At 31.8% G+C, this 23,882-nt stretch overlaps 6 protein-coding genes across 6 annotated transcripts; 2 read left to right on the forward strand and 4 right to left on the reverse strand.

The window, feature by feature from the left end:
* Positions 1–535: 535 nt before the first annotated feature.
* On the reverse strand, positions 536–5,281 carry BX663DRAFT_487397 (uncharacterized protein; the record flags this gene model as incomplete). The annotated part of the gene is made up of 11 exons (XM_051524743.1): positions 536–1,036; positions 1,097–1,450; positions 1,567–2,544; positions 2,650–2,767; positions 2,839–3,158; positions 3,232–3,349; positions 3,416–3,504; positions 3,598–3,951; positions 3,981–3,982; positions 4,027–4,294; positions 4,430–5,281. 11 exons carry the CDS (start codon positions 5,279–5,281, stop codon positions 536–538), a joined length of 3,954 nt encoding a protein of 1,317 aa, XP_051381673.1.
* A 241-nt stretch (positions 5,282–5,522) lies between these two features.
* Positions 5,523–6,380, forward strand: BX663DRAFT_531751 (uncharacterized protein; the record flags this gene model as incomplete). The annotated part of the gene is made up of 4 exons (XM_051530403.1): positions 5,523–5,558; positions 5,731–6,029; positions 6,098–6,137; positions 6,189–6,380. The coding sequence occupies 4 exons, from the start codon at positions 5,523–5,525 to the stop codon at positions 6,378–6,380; spliced, it is 567 nt and encodes a 188-aa protein (XP_051381674.1).
* A 1,673-nt stretch (positions 6,381–8,053) lies between these two features.
* Positions 8,054–9,742, reverse strand: BX663DRAFT_513695 (uncharacterized protein). The gene has a single exon (XM_051528192.1). It carries the CDS (start codon positions 9,244–9,246, stop codon positions 8,152–8,154), a length of 1,095 nt encoding a protein of 364 aa, XP_051381675.1. The 5' UTR covers positions 9,247–9,742; the 3' UTR covers positions 8,054–8,151.
* An 843-nt stretch (positions 9,743–10,585) lies between these two features.
* On the forward strand, positions 10,586–12,930 carry BX663DRAFT_487400 (Cullin repeat-like-containing domain protein; the record flags this gene model as incomplete). Its single annotated transcript, XM_051524744.1, has 8 exons — positions 10,586–10,593; positions 10,662–10,758; positions 10,823–10,922; positions 10,997–11,081; positions 11,145–11,259; positions 11,327–11,429; positions 11,489–12,123; positions 12,196–12,930. 8 exons carry the CDS (start codon positions 10,586–10,588, stop codon positions 12,928–12,930), a joined length of 1,878 nt encoding a protein of 625 aa, XP_051381676.1.
* Positions 12,931–14,329: 1,399 nt separating this feature from the next.
* Positions 14,330–16,959, reverse strand: BX663DRAFT_474889 (glycoside hydrolase superfamily). Its single transcript, XM_051524234.1, has 3 exons — positions 16,657–16,959; positions 16,500–16,599; positions 14,330–16,425 (listed from the first exon to the last, which is right to left on the reverse strand). Exons 1-3 carry the CDS (start codon positions 16,926–16,928, stop codon positions 14,452–14,454), a joined length of 2,346 nt encoding a protein of 781 aa, XP_051381677.1. The 5' UTR covers positions 16,929–16,959; the 3' UTR covers positions 14,330–14,451.
* A 152-nt stretch (positions 16,960–17,111) lies between these two features.
* BX663DRAFT_562160 (uncharacterized protein) lies at positions 17,112–23,717 on the reverse strand. The gene is made up of 3 exons (XM_051531961.1): positions 23,435–23,717; positions 23,163–23,377; positions 17,112–23,096 (listed from the first exon to the last, which is right to left on the reverse strand). Exons 1-3 carry the CDS (start codon positions 23,681–23,683, stop codon positions 17,222–17,224), a joined length of 6,339 nt encoding a protein of 2,112 aa, XP_051381678.1. The 5' UTR covers positions 23,684–23,717; the 3' UTR covers positions 17,112–17,221.
* Between the last annotated feature and the right edge of the window lie 165 nt (positions 23,718–23,882).

A 23,882-nucleotide genomic window follows, 5' to 3' on the forward strand; every position in this document is an offset into this window, starting at 1 on the left:
GATATAGGTATATCTTTTTGACTTGATACCTCAACATTTACAGACGTACCTCTTTTTTTAGACCATTCATCATTATTTCAAACCATCATGTGCAGATTGAAATCTGGCTTTATCCATAAACACACGACTTTTTAAGATATCCAATATCTGAATTTCTATATTTGAACATTCATTCGTTCCTTTCTTTTAATCAAAGTGTCTTCATCATTAGCTTTGTAATATCGAGGTAAACTCTTGTAAAAAATAAGGTTGCAAATTTCTTTCATAAACTTCTAAAGTGTAGGCTCGACTAGACTTAAATCCTCAAACTCTTTACATGTTAACTATTTATTAAAAAATCAGAGTTCGTAGCCACTTGTTTTATTTATTTAGTTTTATTCATATATATAATAATAAAGATACAAGTAATGGTCGCTCGTATAACATTTCATTATGAGAGAGAGAGAGAAAAAAAAGATATAAAAAGGCGGTCATCTTTAATTCCCCCTTTCTCTCTCTCTCTCCCTCTTTTTTTCAAAGCTAAAATAAAGTCTGTTTAGTCAGTAAGAGTGATACCATTATGATTTGGTATGGCTGGGTTAGTAGATAAAAGAGGGGCAGTAGTAGAGTTATCTGGTAAAGCATTATTATTTACGGTTGTTGTTGCTTCATCATGACTGTTCTTATTACGCTTTTTAAATTCTTGTTTTAAAAACTCAGTAACGTGTTTGTCATGACGCATTCGAAGGATACGTAAAATATCGTCTCCATGAGGTAAATCAATCACAGTTGATCTTTTATCTTTCTTTGTATTGTTTTTCTTTTTTTGTCGAATTGTGTTTTTCGAATGGTAGACAGATTTACTACGGTTCGCTGGTTTATTACCCAAGTTTATAACTGTTCTTTGTTTTGACGTATGATATGCGTCAATTAATTGCTCAGTGCTGAGATGATAAGCAGCATTCACTGCTAGTATTGAATAATATTGATTATTTTCAAGGTCTTCAAGCGGAATAGCATCGCCACTTTCTCCACCATTGAAAAGAACTTTTAACAACTAGACTTATAATTTTAATATATGCAAAAGCAAAGATGTATAGATAATCGCCTTTCTTACCTCTAACCATTTTAAAACAACATGAAGTTCATAGTCGTCCAGCGGCTTGACTTCAGAGATATGTTCCGATAAGGGCGGTAATAGGACATCATCTAATGTTCGAAGAATTTGCTTCCAAATCTTTAATACTACAAGGTGCATATTGGATTCTAACAAATTTTCATTTAAAATATGTAAATTATGTTCAAGGAAATCCAAAAGAGGTGTAATAGCATCTTCACAATCTTGTAGATCAGGCTCTGTTTGCTGCTTGTTTTTCACTCGACTGAAAACAGAAAAGAATTTATTTTTATCTCTTCCTAAAAGCTTTTCAATCACTTGTCGAGATAAACAATGACGGAAATAAGGTGCCATCTATGAAAAAAAAATAAAATAAAAAAATAAAAGATTTTGCAAGTTAAAACGTGATAACGCATTTTTTTTTTTTTTTTTTTTTTTTTTTTTTTTTTTTTTGTAATCAACCATAATACCTCATCTGCAATCAAACCTGCTACATCGTTTGCTGATGTCCTCAAAGTACGAAAAGCTTTACCAAACCAAAATTGTATATCATTCTTTTCACTTTCCATTGTCACACGTAAAATCAATGATCCTTGTGGCGATAAGTTCAAGATCAAGTCATCTTTTTGATGATAAATATCACTAAACTTGGGAGATAAAGTAAACCATGCCACACCACATTCCTCATCAGCTGTAATTATATCTTCATCATTTACAATTACACAAACATCAACTGCTTCATCACTTAGCCAAATATCAAACTCTTCATCCCAACGAGGATTCAAGGTTTCATAAACTGTTTTTGTTCTAGTAATGACTTTACCATCGATTTCAAACGTGACATAAGGATCACTAAGCCCATTCTTATCCATAGGTCGAAGATTCTCTGCTCGTACAACACGAATTGTATACATATATTTGTTTTTCGCAGTTTGTTGTTGTTGCTGCTGCTGTGGTATTGTGTTTTCTCTCATAAGTTGAGCAATATTATCACCATGCATGATTCGATAGAGATGATCTAGTTTACCACGAGTGGTTTCAATGTTATTCAATTTAATACAAAGTTCTGGTGTGATAAAGTTTACAGGAACTGAGCTAACATCTATTTTACTTAAGACACGATCACCCATAATTTGATATCTTGCTTTATCCAAAATAGACGTCCTTGATGATGGTAATGATGAAATGGCTCCACTGTTCTCATTTTGACTTGAAATAGAAGAAGAGTGATTTAAAGCAAAGATATCTATCTTAATTGACTCTTCTAATGCTCGACAGTAATATTCAATGCCCTCTCCTATAATTTTGGATAAAAATGTTTCAAATAAACAATATTGTATATCATTTGGCCATTGTAAATCAGCTATAAAATCAACTGCTTGGTTAAACATCGAGAATAAGTCAATAATAGATGATGAATAAACAACAGAATCACTATAGCATTGAAACTATAGAATAAATTACGAGGATCAATAAAAATTGCTGCATTTTTTTTTTTCATTCAATCCCCCTTTTTTTTTTTTTTTTTTTTTTTTTTTTTTTTTTTTTTTTACCTGATCTTGTGCAATAGCATTCTCCACCCACTTTAATGTAGACTGATTCGTTTTCATTAACCAACGTTTAACATGAATCAAAAACCATGATTCAACTTTAAATAAACTTGTCTTCCTCCTAACAAAGTAGATTATGATTTTAATTAAATCTCTATTCTTTGCAGTGTAGTGATAGTCTATTTTACTTACTGTGGTCCATATGTATCATATAATTTTTCTAGATTTAATACTTTCTTATACAATTCAAATGCACTATCCACAGGACATGTTTTAAATTCAGGTGAGTATGCCCAATTTTCCATTTCCAAAGCAAAATAAGGTAACTGTCTTGCCATCACTAAACTAGGGATCGATATACTATCCATAATTGGCTTCATAAATTTCTTTTTAGTTATAGAAATAAGTTCTTTGTTAAGGTTATCTGCCATTGTAAATAAATTCGAAAGATAGTCCTTTTTGGGGTCATTTGCTAGTTCTTCAATCATTCTCCATCTTTCTACTGCAGCGCCCTAATAATTTATTGTTACTATATACTATTTTTTTATTTTGTTTTGTTAAAAAAAAATTAATTATAAAGTTTACCTCAATGGATTCTTGTAAACAAATAATCTCATCTTTTGGATTAGGATGACTATCTGTATAAACTGAATTACTGCATACTTTTATCAATAAATCAACTATATCTTGAATCCAAGTAGGACTATTCATATATATATATACACGAAATGAATACATAAATTCCAAGACAATTATCAAATTCTTTTACCTTATTTTCCAATATTCAGATAGTCCATTTTTCAACTCTTTTAAAAGTGAATTTTGCAATCCTTCCAAGACTCGAACCAAATAATCATACTAAATAATATATATATATGTATATATACATATACATATGTTTATATGCATGTCAACTTTTGAATTATACACAAATATTTATAATTTTTTTACATCTATAGTTGACCAAAATTGAATATCATTTTCCTTTGTTACTCTATCTAATGCTCGAAGTGCATAGTTAAGATCCTCAATATCGAGTTCGCTTTGATCAAATTTTGATTTAACAAGATTCAGATAAAGGATAGCCCGAAATGGAGCAGATAGACGCCATGTTCTCCAACATTCTCTTAATAATTGATCTGATTGCTGGGAAAATGCACTTATCTTTGAACGTTCTGCTTCTGATATCGATGAACTAAAGTTTTCTGTATCATAGTCAAGACACATACTCATCAAGAAATGAAAACATCCCTTTGGGTCTGCTGGAATAAAGGTAAATCCTGATTCATCTGATGATGACATAGACTAAACAAGCAAGCCATTAATAGTCTCACCTCTAGATATGTATATAATCATGATAATAATACTTTACCGAATTACTAGTAAATGTATTCTGACTTTGTATAGAATCTATAGAGCTTTGTCGGGCTAATAAATTCGTATTTCCCACATCTACTTCACTTGAAGCAGATAAACTTAGATTAGGATACATCAACATAAGTGTGTTTATCAATTCTGTTAATTGCTTGACTTCTTTCTTTTGCCAATTTTCATAAGCTTGTGTATTTAGGAAATCTTCCTTTTTCCCTGGAAAAGATTGATTTGTATGAACATTATTGATACATTTTTTCAAATCATGTAATAATGCCTAATAATAGTTATCTATAATTAATCTAAATTACAACTAATTAATTTTGTCTTTTTTTTTTTTTTTTTTTTTTTTTTTTTCTTTTTTTTTTCCCCTCTTCTTTTCTTATTAATATTATTATTATTATTCACTTACCGATTCATTACAGATAAGCATTAATTCTGATACTTTTTTTCGATGATCGTTTTCATTGATTTGAAATAAGTTTTTGATTGTCACGACCATAGGAAACTGTAATAAAGATTCAAGTGGAGAGGTTGCTGTATTCAGTGAAGAAGTAGAGACACGGTTATCAGACTTGACTGCATTCTTTTGAGAAGAAGATGATGATGATGTCGGTACTAAAAAATCAGAAAGGGAATCTAATAATTCAGGTGTAGCAGCAGAGGGGGAATCCTGTTTGACAGTCTGTATCACGATTTCAACAAATCTAGCGAGATATTGATTCAAATCATCATACCAAACAGCAGGATTAGGCTCATTCGCCTTTAATTCTGATTCACTCGCTTTTAAGAACAAGACAACGACATTATGAATTGTTCCTGAAGGTCTATATCGGTGTTCCTGTTGTAAAGTCTTTTTTACTGTCTTGGCTACCGTTCGAAACTTTGGCTCGAGGTATTCTGGTTTAGAAACATCCCTTGCTTTATAGACATCATCTAAACGTCTGATAAGTCCCTTTACGATTTCCCTTGTTAATTTACCACTTTTCTTTGAGTCTTCATCTGAGAATTTATCACTTAAGCTAGAAAAGGTTCGGCGATGTTGCCGTTCTTCCTTTTTCTTTGAAAATGAACTAGAGGGGCTCACGGACAAGCTGTCATTCTTTTTTTCTATTGTTTGCTCGAGATGGGCACGAATGGCACAACGTAATGCATAATCGTAAACAATTTTTGGATTAATCGACTTGCTTGAACTTCTTTTACTACTAGTTACAGCAGATCTTCTAATACTTGAACTAGGTGAGGAAGTTGCTGATGATGGCATCTCAAAAAAAAAATATATCTCTATATGTATTTACATTCAAAAGAAGAAGAAGAAGAAAAAAAAAAAAAAAAAAAGTAACAATAATTTTATGAAATTTTTTGTTTTTTTTCCTAATTTGTCATAAATTCTATTTTTATATGCGGTATTCAAAAATGTCATGCAGCTTGTCTTTTATTATTATTATTATTATTTCTTTAATTTAATTTTTTTTTCTAAAAAAAAAAAAAAAAAAATATTTGTCATGGCAGATTTAAATTCTATTCTTTCATTACTAAAGGTAGAATATATAAAAAAGAAAAAAAAAAAAAAGAGTGGGGATTTAATCGAAAAATTATTGATGACCAGAATATGAAAATTAGGATCAAAATATTGAAGTTCCTTCACAGTCTTACCCTGCTGTTAATCAGCAGCAGCAGCAACAACAACAACAACAACAACAACAACAACAGCAAGCGGTCATTTCACTCTTTCCAGCAGGACTGGATTTATCCAATATTCGATCTGATGTAATTGATCAAGTACGGCAAGAATATTTGACAAAGAAAACACAAGAAGAAAAATTAAAGAATGCAACGACAATTACACCTGAGGTATTAGCAGCGATAAGTAATCTTGTAAAAGAAACCAATTTGATCCAAGTTTTAAAAAAATGCAAAGAAAGACAAGATAAAAAGGAAAGGGAATTGTTTAAACATCGAGAATCAATTAAAGAGCGATATAAAAAGCAGAGAGAAAACTTTTTAGCAAAGTAATGTGTACTGTAAAATTTCAAAAGAAAGAAAAAAAAAATGTAGTGACTCATTAAACTTTGTCTAGAGAATTGATTGGAGTTAATTGTGATCCTAATGTATTACAGGTAATATAAATACGATCTTATTTTTATTATTTTAATTAATTCAAAATACAGGCACTTGATCGAGAAATGAAACATGAATTACATCGATTAGATTTACAAATTTTAAAAGATATGGATGGAGAAGTACGCTATTTACAGCAGGAATTTGTTAAATTGAATGTCCCATTATTTAAGATATCAAACAATCCAAATGATATAAAAATACAACAAAAGGTCTTATACATATTACAAGACATGCTATAATAAAATAATGAACAACTTGAATGCCATATACTCATTATCAGTTATTTTTCATTATAAAAGTTCCTCACAGGAGAGACCATAAAAGAATAAAGCTTATCAGATACACTTTATTAAAGAGAGAAATATAATCAAAGTGTTTAACACATATAATTAAATACTGTTTATAACTCTTGAAAGTAATTTAAACTTGATGGCTCAAAGCCTTACCCTCTCCTGAAGAGGGTAGCTTTCTTATTGTCAGTGTTAAAATGACTAATATGCCTTAATAAACTGCCTTTTATATGACTACTCACTCAAGTTTCTTTATTCCTAATAAATAAAATAAATGGCTGTCTACTCCCATAATGTATTATTATTTTAAATATTACGTAAGATATAAACACATTTAATAATATTCATAGAGGAGAGGATAAAGAAGGTGTTGAGTGAACTTAGATAAGTTTCATCATTAATTAACGACAGCTGTTCAGATGCCCCTTTATATACTCAAGACTAGATAGAAAAATAGTTTAATAAAGTCTATAAATAGACAAAATTTATATAAGCAGCAACAGAGAAAGGGGAGGGTAAAAAAGCTCCGTTTAAATAAATAAATAAATAAAAAAGGAGAAGCTGTAATACATTCAATATGTATGATGATCTAAACAGAGTCATATCGTTAAATGTCCACTAATAGAAAACAATAAGCCACAATAAAGCACTGTGCCTATTATAAACCTTTTGTTTATGTGAAAAAAAAAATATAAATAGGGAAAGAAAAATAGATTTTTTTTTTGTTTTTCTTTTTTTCTTTTTCTTTTCCTTTGTGAAAGTGATATTCTGAGGATATTGGTCACTATAAACAATAAATCCTCAGTGATATTCTCCGGATAATGGTCACTCTAAATAATAAATCCCCCCAGTGAAGTTATTTGGATGTATTGGTCACTTAAAATATTCAAATCCCGAGAGTATCTTTCATTTGGAGTTTTCACGTCTCTCGTTAAATATGACTGTGAAAGGAAGCACATAATGATCAACCTCCACGATTGGTTGCTTCTGGAAACAGTAGTCTTTTTTATTATATAAAGAAGCTACTGGCTAATTGGATCATTACCCCTTTTTTATTATTAATTATAAATGAAAAAAAAAGACTTTTATGTAATAACGACTTGTAGAAGATGATTCAATACTAACTAAATAAGCTTTGTAGTCGTTTATGTACTGTATTGATTATCATCTTTATAAGTTGGTGTAAAGATTAGCAAACAGGATTGTTAAATTAGTAATATTAATGAGAATAAAAGAAAAACCAGGTTTTGGCCGTAATATTTTAATTAAAAATAGTGATATAGACCCATCGTGATAATATACATTTTGCACTATGAAGCTGTTACTAAAACAGAAGAATCAAACCCAATGACTGAAGGTTATATCATATTACCAACAAAGCCTTTAAAAGGCATGATGGATAATTTTATCGTTAAAAAATAAATAAAGGGATTGGGATTAATTAAAAAGAGTATAGCATTCAGGGCGATATCTCTATTAAGATATGCATAAACTTGTATAATAAATCAACGAGACTGAACGATATATTTTTACAAGGCACATAGTTAAAAAAAATTATTTCGCTTCTGGTTCCTCATCAATTTAAGCAAAGTAAAAAAAAAAAAAAAAAAAAAAAAAAAGGATTTTGTTATGCAGTCTTTTATTTTTACAAATTAAGAAATGATTATATATTATACAAACAAATTTAAACACATAAACAGTTACAAAAAAAAAATAATAATTAATCCTTCTTATAAAAAGGATAATCGGTATAACCTTTAGCATCATTTGTATAGAAGGTGCTACGATCATATTTGTTCAAAGGCCATCCATGACGAAGACGTTCAACAAGATCAGGATTAGAAATAAAGAGACGACCAAAACCAATCATGTTACCAGTTTTTTCGGCTGTATCAAAGGCAGCTTGAGTACTATAAGTATAACCACCAGCAGAGATGAAGGGGCCCTTCCATGCTTCACGGAAAGGATCAAGTGTATCATCCGTACTACGACAAGTGTCATTAATGATATCAACACGAGGTTCAACAAAATCAAGGAAAGCCAAGTTACTGTGCTTTTCTTGAAGTGTCTTGACAAGATAGCCCCAGGTCTCATAAGGGGTATCATCTTCCATATCTTGGAAACCAGACCAAGGAGAGAAACGAATGGCAGTATGTTCAGCCCCAATAGCTTCTACAACTGCATCTACTACTTCAAGAGGTAATCTACATCTATTTTCAATACTACCACCATACATATCAGTACGCTTATTACTAGAGGTGTTAATGAATTGATCAAGAAGATAGCCGTTAGCAGAATGAATTTCAACACCATCAAAACCAGCTTCCATTGCATTTAAAGCAGCTTGACGATAATCTTGAATAATAGATTTGATTTCAGGGATAGTAAGGGCACGAGGCTTATCGTAAGGAAGACCTGAGAGAGTAAGACCTGAAATAGGAATATCAGAAGCAGAGACAGGTTGTTCACCAATAATAGCTGACATAGCAGCACGACCAATATGCCAGAGTTGAAGAAAGATAACACCTCCTTTAGCATGAACTCTGTCTGTCACTTTCTTCCAACCCGCAATTTGTTCCTTTGTATAGATACCAGGGGCACGAGGATAAGAGCCTGCCTTAAAAGTGATGAAGCAAGCTTCTGTGAGCAAAAGACCACCATCAGTGGCACGTTGTTCATAATATTCAGCCATGAGGTCAGTAGGAACAGCATTCTGATCAGCACGGAAACGTGTCAAAGGAGCAAGAGTAATACGATGTTTAAGCTCATGCTTACCAAGCTTCATAGGAGTGAAAAGAGCAGAATTGGATGACATTGCTAAATGAAATTCAAATAATGAAGTATATATTTGTATATAAAACTGGGGAATCAGGTAGAGATAGTAGACTCATTCTTGTATTTATATTAATGTCAAAATAATCTGATATTAAAATGAATAACCAATAAAAAAAATTGGCCTATTATTATGAAGTTTTCAATGTTCTGAAACTAATATATTTTACTTATCAGTTTATTTTCCTAGTAATTCATTCACAAACAAATCATACAGCATAGTAGGCAGTATAATAATATGTCTAGAACACACAAACACACATTATCCATCGTAAGCAATAAAGCGCCTATCTCTTTAATTATATAAAATAAAAGTTAAATGTATAATATTATAAAATAGAACACTTCGTTTCTTTCTCTTTCTCTCTCTCTTTTCCCTTATTCTTAATTGTACCTAAAGGTGACTTGCATATCAATAAAATAAATGCTTGGCAAATGATTTGATTAATAAAAAAAAAAATTCCATTGAATTCTTTTTTCTGAAATAGCTTATTAATCAATGCGATGGACTTTTAATATTAAAAACCAACTTATTTATGCTTATTTGTATACAATCTTGCTGATAAATAATATCGATTTTTTGTTGTTATCATAGGCAGAAATAGTATCGTTTATAGATTCAAGCATTGAGCAGATTCTACTTGATTTGGCTAATATACTACTTGAATATAATAATAAGATATATGATTGCTTTGTCTTTTTTATTTATTTATTTACAAGTTAGTGAAAAATCGAGTAATAAAAGCTTTTTGCTAAGTCAATACTCATTCTAAATTTCAAAACAAAACTGTGACACACGGTTTTTTATATACTTTTCTATTAGATATGTATTTTCTACACCTCAGAATGAAGAGAGCTCTATATTTGTCTGCACGATACAAAATAGTACAAAGAATGTATGTATATGTCTCTTTTGGTTACAATTAACATTTACTCTACTGTTCCATTTCCCTTTATTTATTCAATGAATAAGTTGTTTACTGAGAAAAAGATAATCTGATAACACAGCTTACGGCAAATAATTTATAATTTGATAAGAGGCAGCTAATAATTATAATAACTCAAGAGATAAATGAATATTTTTTTTTTATTTCAGATACTACTGTAGATAAAAAAAAAAGTATATACAAGCTACTCTCAGATATTTCTATAGTAGTACTTGTTAATGCTGTAATTGTAAATTAATGCTTATAACTTTATTTATTTATTTATTTTCTGCGGTTCTTGAAAAAATAAAATAAAATAATAATAATACACATTTAAGCATTTATAACCGAGTTAACCTCTTTCATTTCATTTCATTTTATGTTATAATAATAAATATGCCAAGGTACAGTCACCCTTTTTATAATTCAAGCATGTAACAATAGAATTGTTTAATAAACGTTAATGATGTAGTCAATTAGTCCCTAACGAAAAACTAGATGAGGATGCCGCAGAATTAGATGCACTTCAAAAACAGCTGAATAGAATGAATGGACTTTCCGATAAATTGGTAGTTATACATTAATTTAATAATTCTATCTATAAAAGATCTTCTTATATATAAGTATGTAAAGGGTAATATATTAGATTCGTTTGATGGTCGATTATTAAAACTTGAGGCATCTGTTTTACCCATTCACAAGTCAACGCAAAATCTAACAAAGCTTGCCAATAGTAATCATTAGACAATAGATGATTAGTTATTATTGAATTTACAAATTGTTTATTTTATTTTATTTTTCTTGTAGATATTGATGCAACTTTGAAAGCAGCTGAAAATATTGTAGACTGTTTAAACATGCCGAGTAAAGAAGAAGCATTTATTTTGAAAGGGTTGGTATTTTTACACAAAGTTGTAAATATATCAACTCAACCTTTTTTTTTCTTTTTGTTTAGGCCTGATGAAACAAATGTATTGCCTTATTTAAAGGCTATGGGAAGGTTAAAAGATGGTGTAGATGCAATTGAAAAGAGTCAATTAAGATCCTGCGATAAAACTATTTATCAAATGGTAAAAAGAAGAATATACCTTCTATGCTTTACTTGTTATACTAACAGGATTCTTTTGTTACTTTAAGAAACAATTATTGAAAGCAGGTATGCTTCATTTAGAGACATTGTTTAGGAAATGGCTGTCAGCAGTAAGTAATCCAGTAGATATTAATACGATGCTTAATTCTAGTAAGTTCTCTTTTAAGTATATATCATTTTAACTAATACCAAATAAATAAATAAAATAGATAGTGAGTTAATGACAACAGCATCTATGAAGCAACTCTCTCAATTATCAACTTATATTGCAACATCTGAAAAAGAAATTGGATACGCTGCTGATTTTACAAAACCTTATATTGAAATTCGATCTGCTTTTTTACAAAAGTCTTTACATCCTTTATCACAATCTGTACAGCTTTCTGAGAAACATCAAGGAAGTTCATATGAAAGAGGATCAAGTGAATTTTTGAAATATACTGAATGTTATACTAAAATGCTAGAATTTGAATATAAATTTGCTCAACAAATTATGGTAAATGAACAACGTAAAGCAGCTGCCTTGAAAGGGTCCATCATGGCGGCTACTACAGAATACATTGCAGCTGGTAAACAATTGAATGCGATTGCTAAAAGATTAAATTATACAGAGACAACATTTGTATTTGATATTATTGAAAAGTATGATAAAGAGTGTGTAGGTTATGTCAATGAGTTATCCTACGCTATATCATTAAAGGAAATACAAGATTTAATGAATGCATTTAAATTGACCGTTCTACGTAATTTTTATGAATTTATGGAAGATATTCGAGGAAGAAAGGATGTGAATGCGCAAATGAATATAAGTAGTGACGGCACAGTACATGAAATGACCAGTAATGTAAAGTAGTTCACTTTATACATGTATGTAGATAATAGAATTACTCATTTTGTTTGTTTGTTTGTTAAATAGACACTAAACTATTTTAAACGTCTATACCTTTGGAGAGATACAGTTGAACCCCTTTTAATTCTTATTGGTGATGGTGGCTGGAATAATATGCCTTCTTTACAAGTTCTAAATGATACATCTCGTATTGCTCCTCGAGGAGAAACTGCAATGGGAGCAGCTCTATTACAGAAATTCTTTGTCGATGCTCTGGATCAAATGACGGTGACTCTTCAATATAAATCACGAGGATATAAAAAACCAACATTGGCTACTATTTTCTTACTTAATAATTATAATCACATATTAAGACAGATTCGTTCACCTCCATTAAATGCTATTTTTGATGATGGCTCAGAGATGAAATTTAGTAAATTAGTGAAAAAGCAACTAGACGCATATCAAGAGTCATGGAAACCATGTGTAGAAAACTTGATGGACGTGACATATGTTAGAGGAGGAACGATTAGTAAATCGATGGGAAGTCAAGAAAGACAGCTTATTAAAGAGCGTTTTAGAAACTTTAATACAGAGTTTGAAGAGATTGCAAGAGCACAACAAACCTATGCTATCCCTGATACAGAACTAAGAAATCAAGTTATCCGAGATGTTAAAAATGTTCTAGTGCCCATGTATGGTCGTTTCCTAGATAAATATCAACATACAGATTTTACAAAAAACCCTGCAAAATATATTCGATACGATAAAGAAAAAGTAGATGATATGATCAGTCATTTATTTGAACCGACAGCTTATTAAAATAAATTCATATAATTATAACAAGCTTTATTGTGACACAACCTATTTTTATTTCTTATAATAAATGGGCCATACTAATTTGAGGAGAATAAACTGTCCAAATCTCTATTTTTTAACTAACCATAATACTTTGTAACATTCTATCATCAAAAGATCTTTTTCACTTCCAGGAAAGAAACGTCGACCTTGTAGATTGATAGTCATTCCTTAGAGAATAGAATCAACTTACAACAACAGGAACTTTATTACCTCCATTATATCCTAGTTTATCCAAATTCGGGACATTGACACGCTTGTTATGTTGGTTCCTCCCCCTTTTTTTTCCAGTAAATTTATACTCGTAAAGATACGTGTTTTTTTTATTATTATTATTGACCTGACTTGAGCATATTGGATATATTTATGAACTGATTTAACGAATGTTTAGACCAAAAAAGAAAATATACATGATTTTCATTACTATTATTATCATCACTTTTATTTTATTTTATTTTTTTATTTTATTATGTATTTTATTTTATTATATTGCTTGCTAATATATTCACGGAAATAATGGAAAATCATCAAAATCAGTTTCATCTACTGGAGATAAAATGGGTGAAGATGGAGGTGAAGACAAATAGGTTGTTAAAGGTGATTGAATAAAGCTGTTTAATTCATCAAATACTTCAGAATCATCTAAAATACTTGACGAAGTTGGATTGAATATTAAGCTTGCATTTGAAGTAGATGAAAGTAATGAAGGACCAAAAAGTAAGAGTGATTGTTCATTGTTATTTATTGAAGTGTTATTATTTATTGAATAAGGTTGATGACGTCTTGAATTGCGTTGATGACGACTGATAGTAGGCTTCATGATACGTTCAGAAGAAGACTTCTTTAAGCTAACAGGCCGTTGTGGCTGTTCATGGAATAGTCGACCTTCACGTCCCATATCCTCTTCTTTGTCATTTGTGGGTAATTGGCTACAGCCTTGGTGTATTGGTTGAGAGCAACAGTGAAATTCATGTTTATTATTTTTAGATAAAGAAACTTGTATCACTGACTTTGATTGAATGTTTTTGTTGTTGTTAACTTAAGAAAAAAAAAAAAGACCCTTTCTTATTTATTTTGTTTTTATAAAAAAGGGGTCAACCTTTTCTTTTCTTTTTAAAAAAAAAGCTGTTGTTGTTGTTCTTGATTAAAGGTGACCTTGGATGATTCACCGTGTTAGAATTGGCTTGTGGGATTTTTTTTTTGTTTTTTGTTTACAATGAGAAAAAAAAAACAAAAAAAAATTAATTAAACTTGAATTCTAATATGTCTTCTTCCTTTTATATAAATATGTATATGTTTATATAAAAAAAAGAAAGAAAAAGGGAAAAGGAAGATATTTCTTCTTTTTTTTTTTAATAGAGAGAGAAGAAAAAGGAAAAAAAGGAAATAAAAATAATTTTTTCTTTTTTTTAATTTCTGTTCTCATTCTTAAATCTAGCGATTTTATTGGTTGTTTGAGTTTAGATTGAATCATGTGAAATAAAGTTAGGCTGCAGCAGTTGTTATCCCCTCCAATAATAGATCGGCCTTTTCAATGTTTACTTCATCTTCAATTATCCAATAAAGTATCCAATAATGATCAAAAGTAGCTTGTATCTTCCAGTATCCATTACTTACTTTCACTTTAGTCTTATCAGGCGGTAAAGGAAAGAAACGTATGGGTACATGAATTACAGTAGGTACTTTAGCATAACTGCTTTTATAGTGAAATGTATAATTAAATACAGCCCGTTGATTTTCTGTAGGTGATATAAAATCAATTTTTAAGGGAGTCCCTGACGTCAATTTAGCGTGGGGTCTATGCAAACAAACTAAATCACGATTATTTATTTGCTCACTTTGTTGTTGTTGTAAAAGTCCAGAGAAAGAATCGAGAGTTGAATTCGTCATTGTATCCAGATAGTCATCTATATTGTTTGATTTCGTTTTTATTATATCTGAATCTGGGGAGTCAGTGATGGTTACAGATGAAGATAAAGTATGTGTTGTGCAGTCTTTAGTTGTATAGGAAGATGGTCCTTTCTCTGGAGAACATTGCCATATACTAATATCTTCTCCATTCCAATTATCACCCCATTCTGGACTATTATCAGCTACATAATGCCAAATCGTATAATTTAACAAGTTTTTTTCAAGAGCATTTATATTTGCATCCATAGCTTTATTTTGTGATGACTTTGGATTTCCTATAAATGATAAACTTCTTTCCTTTGTATCATTGTTTTCACTAAAAAATGATAAAATCCATGTCCACCAAGAATATATAAAATCTGAAGTAGTAGTAGTAGTAGTAGCTGCTGCTGCTGATGCTATGGCTGCTGAAACACCTGTTTCCATATCATAAGGTATACCTATTTCTCCAAGTACACAAGGATATTCACCCATGTTCTCTAAACCTTCTGTTTGAATCGTTTTTAATTGATCAACAAAGCATTGTCGAATTGCCTTTTCTCCTATTCGAAGTGCACGTATAAATCGAAGTGGTCCAGTACCATATTTACCTCGATTCAAGTTAATCACATCTACGTTATAATTACTCCATTTCTTCTTAACAAGTGTGAGTCCATCATACCAGTGAGGAGCATAAGCAATTCTTTTTAATGTAGATGGTATCTTGGGTGGTTCCTCCAAGACAGGTGATTGAACAAATATAATAGCATCTGAATGAATTTCACGAATAGCTTTCGTATAATCCTGAAGGTACTCTAGCCAATAATCAATATAATGTGTTGTATTCCCAGTTTGTGGGTTGGTAGCAAAATACTCTGGTTGTAATAATTGTTTACTAGATTTATCCCAAATACCATGTGTATCCCAAATACATCCTGCCCGCCATTCGGGCCCCCTTTCCCAACCGAATGTTTCATTCACTTGCTTTAATTCATCTTCTGTAAGCCATGCTGTGGTATGATGACCAGGATCAACAACTTCCTCACCCACCTTCTTTGGCCCATTCCATTTAAATTCCCAATTCTCTACTTTAGTCGCTATACCGGAACCTAGTAACATACCTTGAAAGGGAGTTGGCATCAATCCCATTTTGAAACTTGTATCTTCCTTATTTAGTTCATCAAGCTTAAACATCGACAAATATCCTTTCCCAGGCTCATTCATTGTATCATAGCCAATCACCACTGTATTTTCTAGCCCATTCTCATGAATCCTTCTTGCAACCTCTTGAAAGCATCGAAAATAATGCTGTTGCAGATAATCTTGAACATGAATTCCGTTTACAATACATTTAGGTGCATATATCTTGCCTGCAAAAAAGAGGGTAAACATCGTTAAAGCAGCTAACCTTTGATAGTTTGTGTTCCATATCATTTTAGGTAATTTTTGAGGCTCTGGATATAAATTATGAACGATAGCTGCATTTGTTTGTGGGAAATGAAGTGGATCAAACCCGACTAGTGATAAAGTCCAGCCAGGATGCCCTGAGCCACCACAATGACGAGACCACTTGAAATTAAAATTTGAGTATAAATCGTTTGTTTTTTCTCTTTTTTTTTTTTTAAAAAAAAAAAGTAACTTACACAATCTTGATGAGGGTCAATAAATACTTTAAATCCATATTGTCCACATTTCTTTAATAAATCGATTACATATGTTAAATAGTCTTGATCATAAATACCACTATATACTTGTTAATTTTTTTTTTGGGACAAGAAATTCACTTATATGACGACTTACGGTCCTTCATGTTCCACAGCTTCCCAGGTAATTACAAATCGAAGCAAGTTGAATCCATAATTAACTAATCTTTGCAAATGTTCATCGGCTTCATCTAACGGAAAGGGTCTTCCAATAAAACTGACTTTACGATCATAATCAACCCAATAGCCATTACGTTCATTGGAAGGAATGTTGACTGGTAGTTTGGTACCTCCACTTAAATTAATCCCTTTGAATAAAACTGTACATTTTGTTTCTTGATCAATAAACCACCGTCCATCTAACTCCATGTATTGTATATATATGTGTATATGTATATAGAAAGGGAAAAGAGACAAGTTATAACATTACCAACAAATGATTGCTTTAAATTAAAGCATAAAAGCGGGGGTTGAATTTAGTTACATCATATGCACATTACAGCTCCATAAAAAAAAATTGAACAGTGTTTACAGGATTAACATTATTGGTGTATAATTCTAAATCATGTTCTACTATAATTTATTTATTTAAAGATATATGTATTTACAGAAATAAGTTAATTTTTTTTTTTTTTGAGGGTGTCAGACGGAATTTTTTTTTTTTAGTTAAAGAATTTATCTAAGCTTTCACCCAAATGAGTTTCAATTTGAGCATTTACTTGTTGAACGTATTTTTCAACACGAACATCATCATCTTCCATAAGTTCAGCAAGGAATGAGATACTTTCAGCCAAGAATAATAACCATTCTTCACCAAGACGAACATAGAATTCTTCAATACATTTCAAAGCTGCTAATCTAATTTCAGGATCGTCCTCTCTTGTCTTCAGTAACACCTTATGATTAAGTGGCTTCCAAAGTGTATCATTAGACACAGTCACTGCCATTTGTCCAACACAAGGAACAACAAATTCAGACATACGACTGAGATAATCGACACTCGTGCCCTTCTCGGTTACCAACATTTGATCAACCACAGGATCCATGATCTTTTCAAATCGGGTAGCATTCCAGAGATTATCGTTATCGTACAAGAAGGACTTGCGAAGTGAAGACATTATATAATCCCAGAGGAAATCTACCTGTTGTTCTCCTTGCTTGTAACGCTCTAAACGCATCATGATATCATCGATCAAATAACCGAAATAAGGTGTAAAGATGGACTTGAGTTTCTCAAAGAGAGCATCAACAAGCTTGTAGAAGAATAGGGCTCGAGTATCTTCACCTGTAAGCTCAACTGTAGCCCAGTCAATGACCTTGAGATACAATGGTTTAAAGAGAGTTTCGTTCAATTTGATAACCAAATCTAAAAAGGTATTGATGACTGCATCTTCAATCACAGCTACATCAGATTCTTCAAATTCTTTGCTATGAGAACGACGAACATCAAATACAATCAAAAAGAACTTGAACATTTGTTTATAGTGAGAGGTTATCACGTCTCGTGTCATTGTTCGAATTGCTTGTGAAACAACAGAAAGGAAAGCCAAAACAGATTTCTTACCATTCTTAACAGCTGTTTCATAAAAGTTGAAAATAGGGGTTAATAAGACACGTGGAGAGATAAGTGTAGCCATCTGAGATAAAACATGTGTTGCCTTGGATTCAATAGTGGCCTTTTGTGTATGTCCTGCTTCATAGACAAAAATGGAAGGATGTAAGAGCCCGTTCAAAAGCTTGGTAATATATGGACTAATAAAGTGGGGCAAGACTTGTGTGATAGTCTCAAGTGCGCTAACAACACCTAGTTGTAACAATAAATTAGGTGTCTCTGCTTGTACTGTATCAGCTAAAATATCAGTAATAAGAGGCATGAATTTGGGAAGATGAGGAACTGCACGAGGACCAATCTCTTGACAGATAACAGTAAGGCAGACAAGTGAAGAGATCTTAAGTTGAGGATCACTAGATTGAAGAGCATCAGGTCCAATAATGACAGGAATGGCTTCTGAAAATTGACCAGGATAAAGGTTACCAAGAATTTTAGCCATGGAGGCAATACAAAGTAAAGCAGATTGCTTATTGATTGCACGATCTTCTTCACTAGCCAAACTAGAGGATTCCTTTTGAATAACTGAAGTTAACTTGTTGCTCATATTCATCAAAAGGTCTTCAGAGCCCTCGGGGATATGATCATCAAAAGAAAGAATTTTTTCATTAAAGATATTCAAAGACTTGCGACGAATATTTGCATCATTATGTTCGATTAATTCAGAAATAACATTAATAAAGGTATCCAAACTCAATAGGGCATTCACCTTATCCAAGACATCATAAACAACCTTCAAAATGGCTCTCCAGAATTTAGTAATGCTAGGAACAGCATTCTCAGAAACAGAATAAGCATCACGATATTCAGTAAAGTAATTGACGATCTTCAAAATAAGTTCAACAGCTTGAAGATAAAGAGGTTGCATAACTTCAGCGAAATTGTCAGAGGCATTTGTTTGAATCATGATCTTATTCAAGAATCCCTTAGAGACCAACACTTGTGAGATAAAGTTAAGTACAGCGAGTTTATATTGACGAAGTTGCTTAGCATTATGTTCAGACACATTAAACAAGTGAGTTTCTTTACTCTCCATCGTAATATCTTCTGGTTTCTCATTAGGCAAAACAAGCATGCCATTCAAGAGAGCCAAAATAGCCTTCATTTGTGTTTCAGGGCTAAAGTGTTGACTGATAATCAAACTAAACTCAGTTAAGGATTCAGCTTCAGAACTAGCGCCCTTGGTTACACGATCAACAAACTTCTCCAACAACAAAGAGATGATAGCATAAAGGAATTCATCTTCTCCTAAGGTATGAATAAGAATAGTAAACAAACGTAAACGTCTATGCTTAGGAATATGGAACAAAGCGTCAACAAAAACTTTGATGATTGGCTTCACCTCAAGTACAAGAGCAGCTTCATCATCATTGTTAGATTTTCTACTAGAGACAACAAGAGGAGGTAAGATCTTCTCAAGAGTTTGCTGAATAACTTGGAAGCTATAATTGTCATCTTGACGAAGAACATTAGCACCCATGAAAGTAAAGACAGGCATAATATTATGCAAAACGCATTCAGGGAACATAGAAGCAATAGTAGCCATCAATAAAAGAGCTTGATTATGTGTTTGAGGATTGCCAGTAATACGAATACATTGTACAACAACATCAACACGAAGTGCAGACTCTTCAAGACTAGCTCCCTTTTCTTCAGCATGTTGAATAATATGAGTTAAGGCAGAAAGAAGTAACTGATTGATGTATTCAAGTGATACAGGAGAGTCACGAAGATCAGCATTGACCATAGCCGTCAAAACTTCAAATAAGGGTTTCACTAGAATCTCATCCCTTGAAATTGATTTGGATTCAATTAATTCCAAGATAGTGACAAGCTCATAAAGATCGACAACAGGATCACGCTGAACATCAACAAGGCCTGTACGGCTACGTTTACCGGCAGGAGAACTAATTGTAGGGCTGGATACGCCCATAAGACTCTTGGCAACAGAAAGAAGCTTGTCTTCAAACATTTTGGCATCAATATCAATCTGTGTCAAGACATTCTTAGAAGCACGAACTTCATTTTGGACACCATTAGTAGCAATATCAACTAAAGAAGTAAAAATAGCTTGTTGAGCCTTTGAACCAATTTGACTAAAGAATTCGGGCGTAATTTGATCAAGGGCAAAATAACGTGTAGATACTTGCCAGCCATCTTCATCTGCTCCTTGTAAAATATCCTTATTATCAAGAAGACGAAGAAAGAGTGCCAATGTTTTATCACCTTTATTACCAAATTCAGCAGCATTAGAAGGCAAAAAGGTGCGAATAAGATAGGAGACTAAAGTAGTTGATTTTGCATTACGAGGTTTGTTCAATGTTTCTTCTAAAAGGGGTGCCAAGATTCGCAATTTAAGAGGACTATTGATAGAATCTAATATAGAAAGCATACTAATCTTCATTTCAAGTGTAGGAGCATCATTTACATGGTTGAGTAAGAAAGTAAGTGTCTGAGTCTTACGCGTCTTGTGTTGCTTCTCCTTAGATTCACCACATAAAGTTAAATAGTCATTAAATAAGCGAGTAACGAAACTACGATCTTTACTAATTTCGTCATGTCTATACCACAAGAAATCAACAAGATGTGCTGCTTCATTTGACTTTAAAGAAGAAACAGAGGCAGCTTCGTCATAAAAGGTATTGGTAGGAAGGATAGAGATATTAGTGGCAGCTTTCACCTTTTGTACACTTTCTGTAGGAATAGCGGTATCATATACCTTATGGCCGCTAGGTAAACCTTGTGTTTGATAAATTGAACGAATATATTCCAAACAACGAAGACCTTGAACACGAACAGATTCATGTTCATCACCTAAAGTAGGGAAAAGAGAAGGAATCATATGTTGGAAATCAATCTTAGAGCCATTACTAGTAATATAACGCTCCAAGTAAGCAGAAGTAATTTGCAAAGCACGAGCGCGTACAACAAAAGTGTTATCATTATTAGCCCAAATACTGGTCAAAAAGCGAAGAGTATCAGTATTCAACTGAGACTTGAGAAGTTCAATAACTGCATTTTCAAAAGTGCCAACAGAAGAACCGCTAATGAATGTTTTAAAGAGCTTGATAATCAAATGAATATAATCGCTGTTAATGCCATTTGATCTGTACCAATTAATCTCATTTTCAGGACGATGTAAAGACTTGGTTAAAGTAATTAATGCAAATTGAGTAAGTTGAATATACAAAGCGTCAGGGATATCATTGATATTTTTTAATTTTTTCATGACATCCTTCGAAGGTAAACCAGTTTTAACAGAGAAATTATCATTCAATTTAACAGAATAGAATAGTTCTTTTTTGTCATGAACGGCAACCAAAACAGCATTCAAGACATTCAAACCCAATGAATATTGATTCTTTTCTTTAGTGACAATAGAAACAGCCAATGAAGCAACCAATAAGCCTAAAATACTTTCAGGTTTAGATTTGCTTTTGATCATATCAACCCAAAATTCAGTATGATCTTTCATCTTATTTTGCTTAATCAAGTCTGCCTGAAGCTTAATGAATTTTGTAGGAACTTCGAATTTATCTTCGGCTTGAGCTGCAGCTTTAAGACTATCCACCATAGAAGTTAAAACCGGGGTTTCCTTAAATTTGATAGATTCCAAACGTTTCAATAAATTAGTAAGATTATTACCAGATGCAGAAAAAACAAAGACGGAAAGAATACGAGCAACATCACGTTCTTTGTTAGGATGCTTTTTGATAAAATCAGTCAAGAGAAATTTGATAGTTGTAACAGCATCCTTAGTATTAAATGCGCCACGCTCTTCCAAAAGTTGATCAATAGATGACAAAATTTTTTCAGCAGAGACATAATTTAGCAAATGATTTGGAATTTCTTCAACGGTGTAATTAAATAATGCACCAAACTTGTCTAAACAGGCGGCGAAAGAAGATTCAAAAACTTCAGGTGATTGAGTCAATGAGTTAGATTTGTCATTAATAATAGAAACTAACTTTTTGAGAGCCAAAAGACGATTTGTTGCAGCAGGACTATTCAAGCATAGGTAAAGAGTAGTATTAGCTTCTTCAATAATCTCATGTCTGGTTCCTTTGAAAGCGGAAGACGTAAATTCGTAAAGTTCTTTGTTAAGCTTCTCGTTATTTTTCGCATCAGCCAACTTTGATTCTAAAACAGTATCTAATTCTTCGACATAACGTTGAGAAATCATAGCCAAGAGAGGTTGATAATGAGAGATAAACTCATTTTTCTTTTGCTGATCATTTTCATCGGCAATATCAAGGTATATATCCATAATAGAAAAGCACAAGAGTGAGATATTCTCGCTTGAAAGGTAACCTTTTAATACTAATGTCTCTAAAAGACCAATATTACTGACTTCATGGCATATATCTTTGATAAAGCAAGCAAAAAACCGTTCGGTGGCATATTTTTCAGCAATTTCAAGTATAGCTTGCTCGAACTGAGAATTTTTAGTAAATGCCTTCAATGCTTTCTTTGATACAGTGTTGAAGCTTTCTTGAGTTTGACAAAGGTGAACAATAGTCAATAAAGCATAACTAAAACAACTCTTTTTATAATTTCTCAATACTGTATCCGCTAAAGCTTCAGCTCCTTCTTTGCTAAATACCGCTTTTGATGCTAATTGAGAAAGTATCATATAACTTGCCATTTGTAATTCGGGTAAATTTTTAGCTTTCAAGCCATCAATCAAATGAGGAGTAAGGGCAATCGTCATTTCTTCTTTAACAACGGGTGCAAACTTGATAAAGTCGGTTAAAATGGCAGCATAGAAAGAATAAAGAGTTTGGAAAGGAACAAGAGGTTGAGTAGCCATTTTACAGACAAAATCAAAAATATATCTATCCTTCATCATCTTTTTGATAAGCAAAGAACGATCTAGAGGAAGCATACTCTTTTTAATAGGTTTTAAAAATTCCCAAGGAGATTTGTCTCTAAAAAGATTGAAAACATGTTAAATTTGAAAATTTTGAAAAAAAAAATAGAAGCCATAAACTTACTCGATAGTCAAAATGGAAACCATCTTTACGAATGATTTTGTTTCATGATAAGGCAAAATACATTTAAGAATGGATTCTACATTAAAGTCCTGGATACGAAAACGACGAATAAGATATTCTAAAACTTTTCCAGATGGTTTTAATAAAAAATAAGGTGCAAGTTGACAAAGGAATGCATTGATACTAGCGTCAAGCTTATCATTTTCGTCTTTGGTCTATTTATAAAAATATGAGTATATAAAAACATGCATAAATTTATAAATTAAATTTACCTGAAGAATTCTATCAACAGATTTCATATTCTCAGAGAAAAGTGTTTTTTCAAAAGCAGAGAATTTTTCGTCAATGATTACAAGTTCCATAATACCATTATAGGCAATAGAGTAAATTGTATCAAGATCTTGATCAGCAGCTTCACGTGCAGTAAAAAGAAATGATGCTCTTGATTTTCTCGATGCCTCGCTTACATTTCGTAAATCGAGAGTACCAATCTTTTTCAATTGCTGCTTTAAAGACGACATTATGGTATTTGTCAAAGCAACAGTTAAAAAAAATAATAATAATAATTATAAAACAAAATAAAGTCAACTGAAAGTGAAAAATTGAAATCCAAAATAAAATGAAAGTGAATTGCAGTCACACAAGCCACAATTTTTTTTGGTTCAGAAAGTAAAAAAAAAAAAATTTTTTTGTGGGTGCTTATAAAATTGAGGTAAAAGT

This window comes from Cokeromyces recurvatus (assembly GCF_025118155.1).
Source record: "Cokeromyces recurvatus strain NRRL 2243 chromosome Unknown BX663scaffold_17, whole genome shotgun sequence".
In the NCBI taxonomy this organism is placed as follows: Eukaryota; Fungi; Mucoromycota; class Mucoromycetes; order Mucorales; family Mucoraceae; genus Cokeromyces; species Cokeromyces recurvatus.

Excerpts from the sequence above, each read along its gene's own strand:
- BX663DRAFT_562160 (XM_051531961.1), bottom strand. The coding sequence starts at position 23,683 with ATGTCGTCTTTAAAGCAGCAATTGAAAAAGATTGGTACTCTCGATTTA. Across the intron at positions 23,378-23,434 it reads CTGTTGATAGAATTCTTCAG|ACCAAAGACGAAAATGATAA; the intron begins GTAAATTTAATT and ends TTTTATAAATAG. Across the intron at positions 23,097-23,162 it reads GTTTCCATTTTGACTATCGA|AGACAAATCTCCTTGGGAAT; the intron begins GTAAGTTTATGG and ends CAATCTTTTTAG.
- BX663DRAFT_474889 (XM_051524234.1), bottom strand. The coding sequence starts at position 16,928 with ATGGAGTTAGATGGACGGTGGTTTATTGATCAAGAAACAAAATGTACA. Across the intron at positions 16,600-16,656 it reads GCTGTGGAACATGAAGGACC|TGGTATTTATGATCAAGACT; the intron begins GTAAGTCGTCAT and ends ACAAGTATATAG. Across the intron at positions 16,426-16,499 it reads TTGACCCTCATCAAGATTGT|TGGTCTCGTCATTGTGGTGG; the intron begins GTAAGTTACTTT and ends TTTAATTTCAAG.
- BX663DRAFT_513695 (XM_051528192.1), bottom strand. The coding sequence starts at position 9,246 with ATGTCATCCAATTCTGCTCTTTTCACTCCTATGAAGCTTGGTAAGCAT.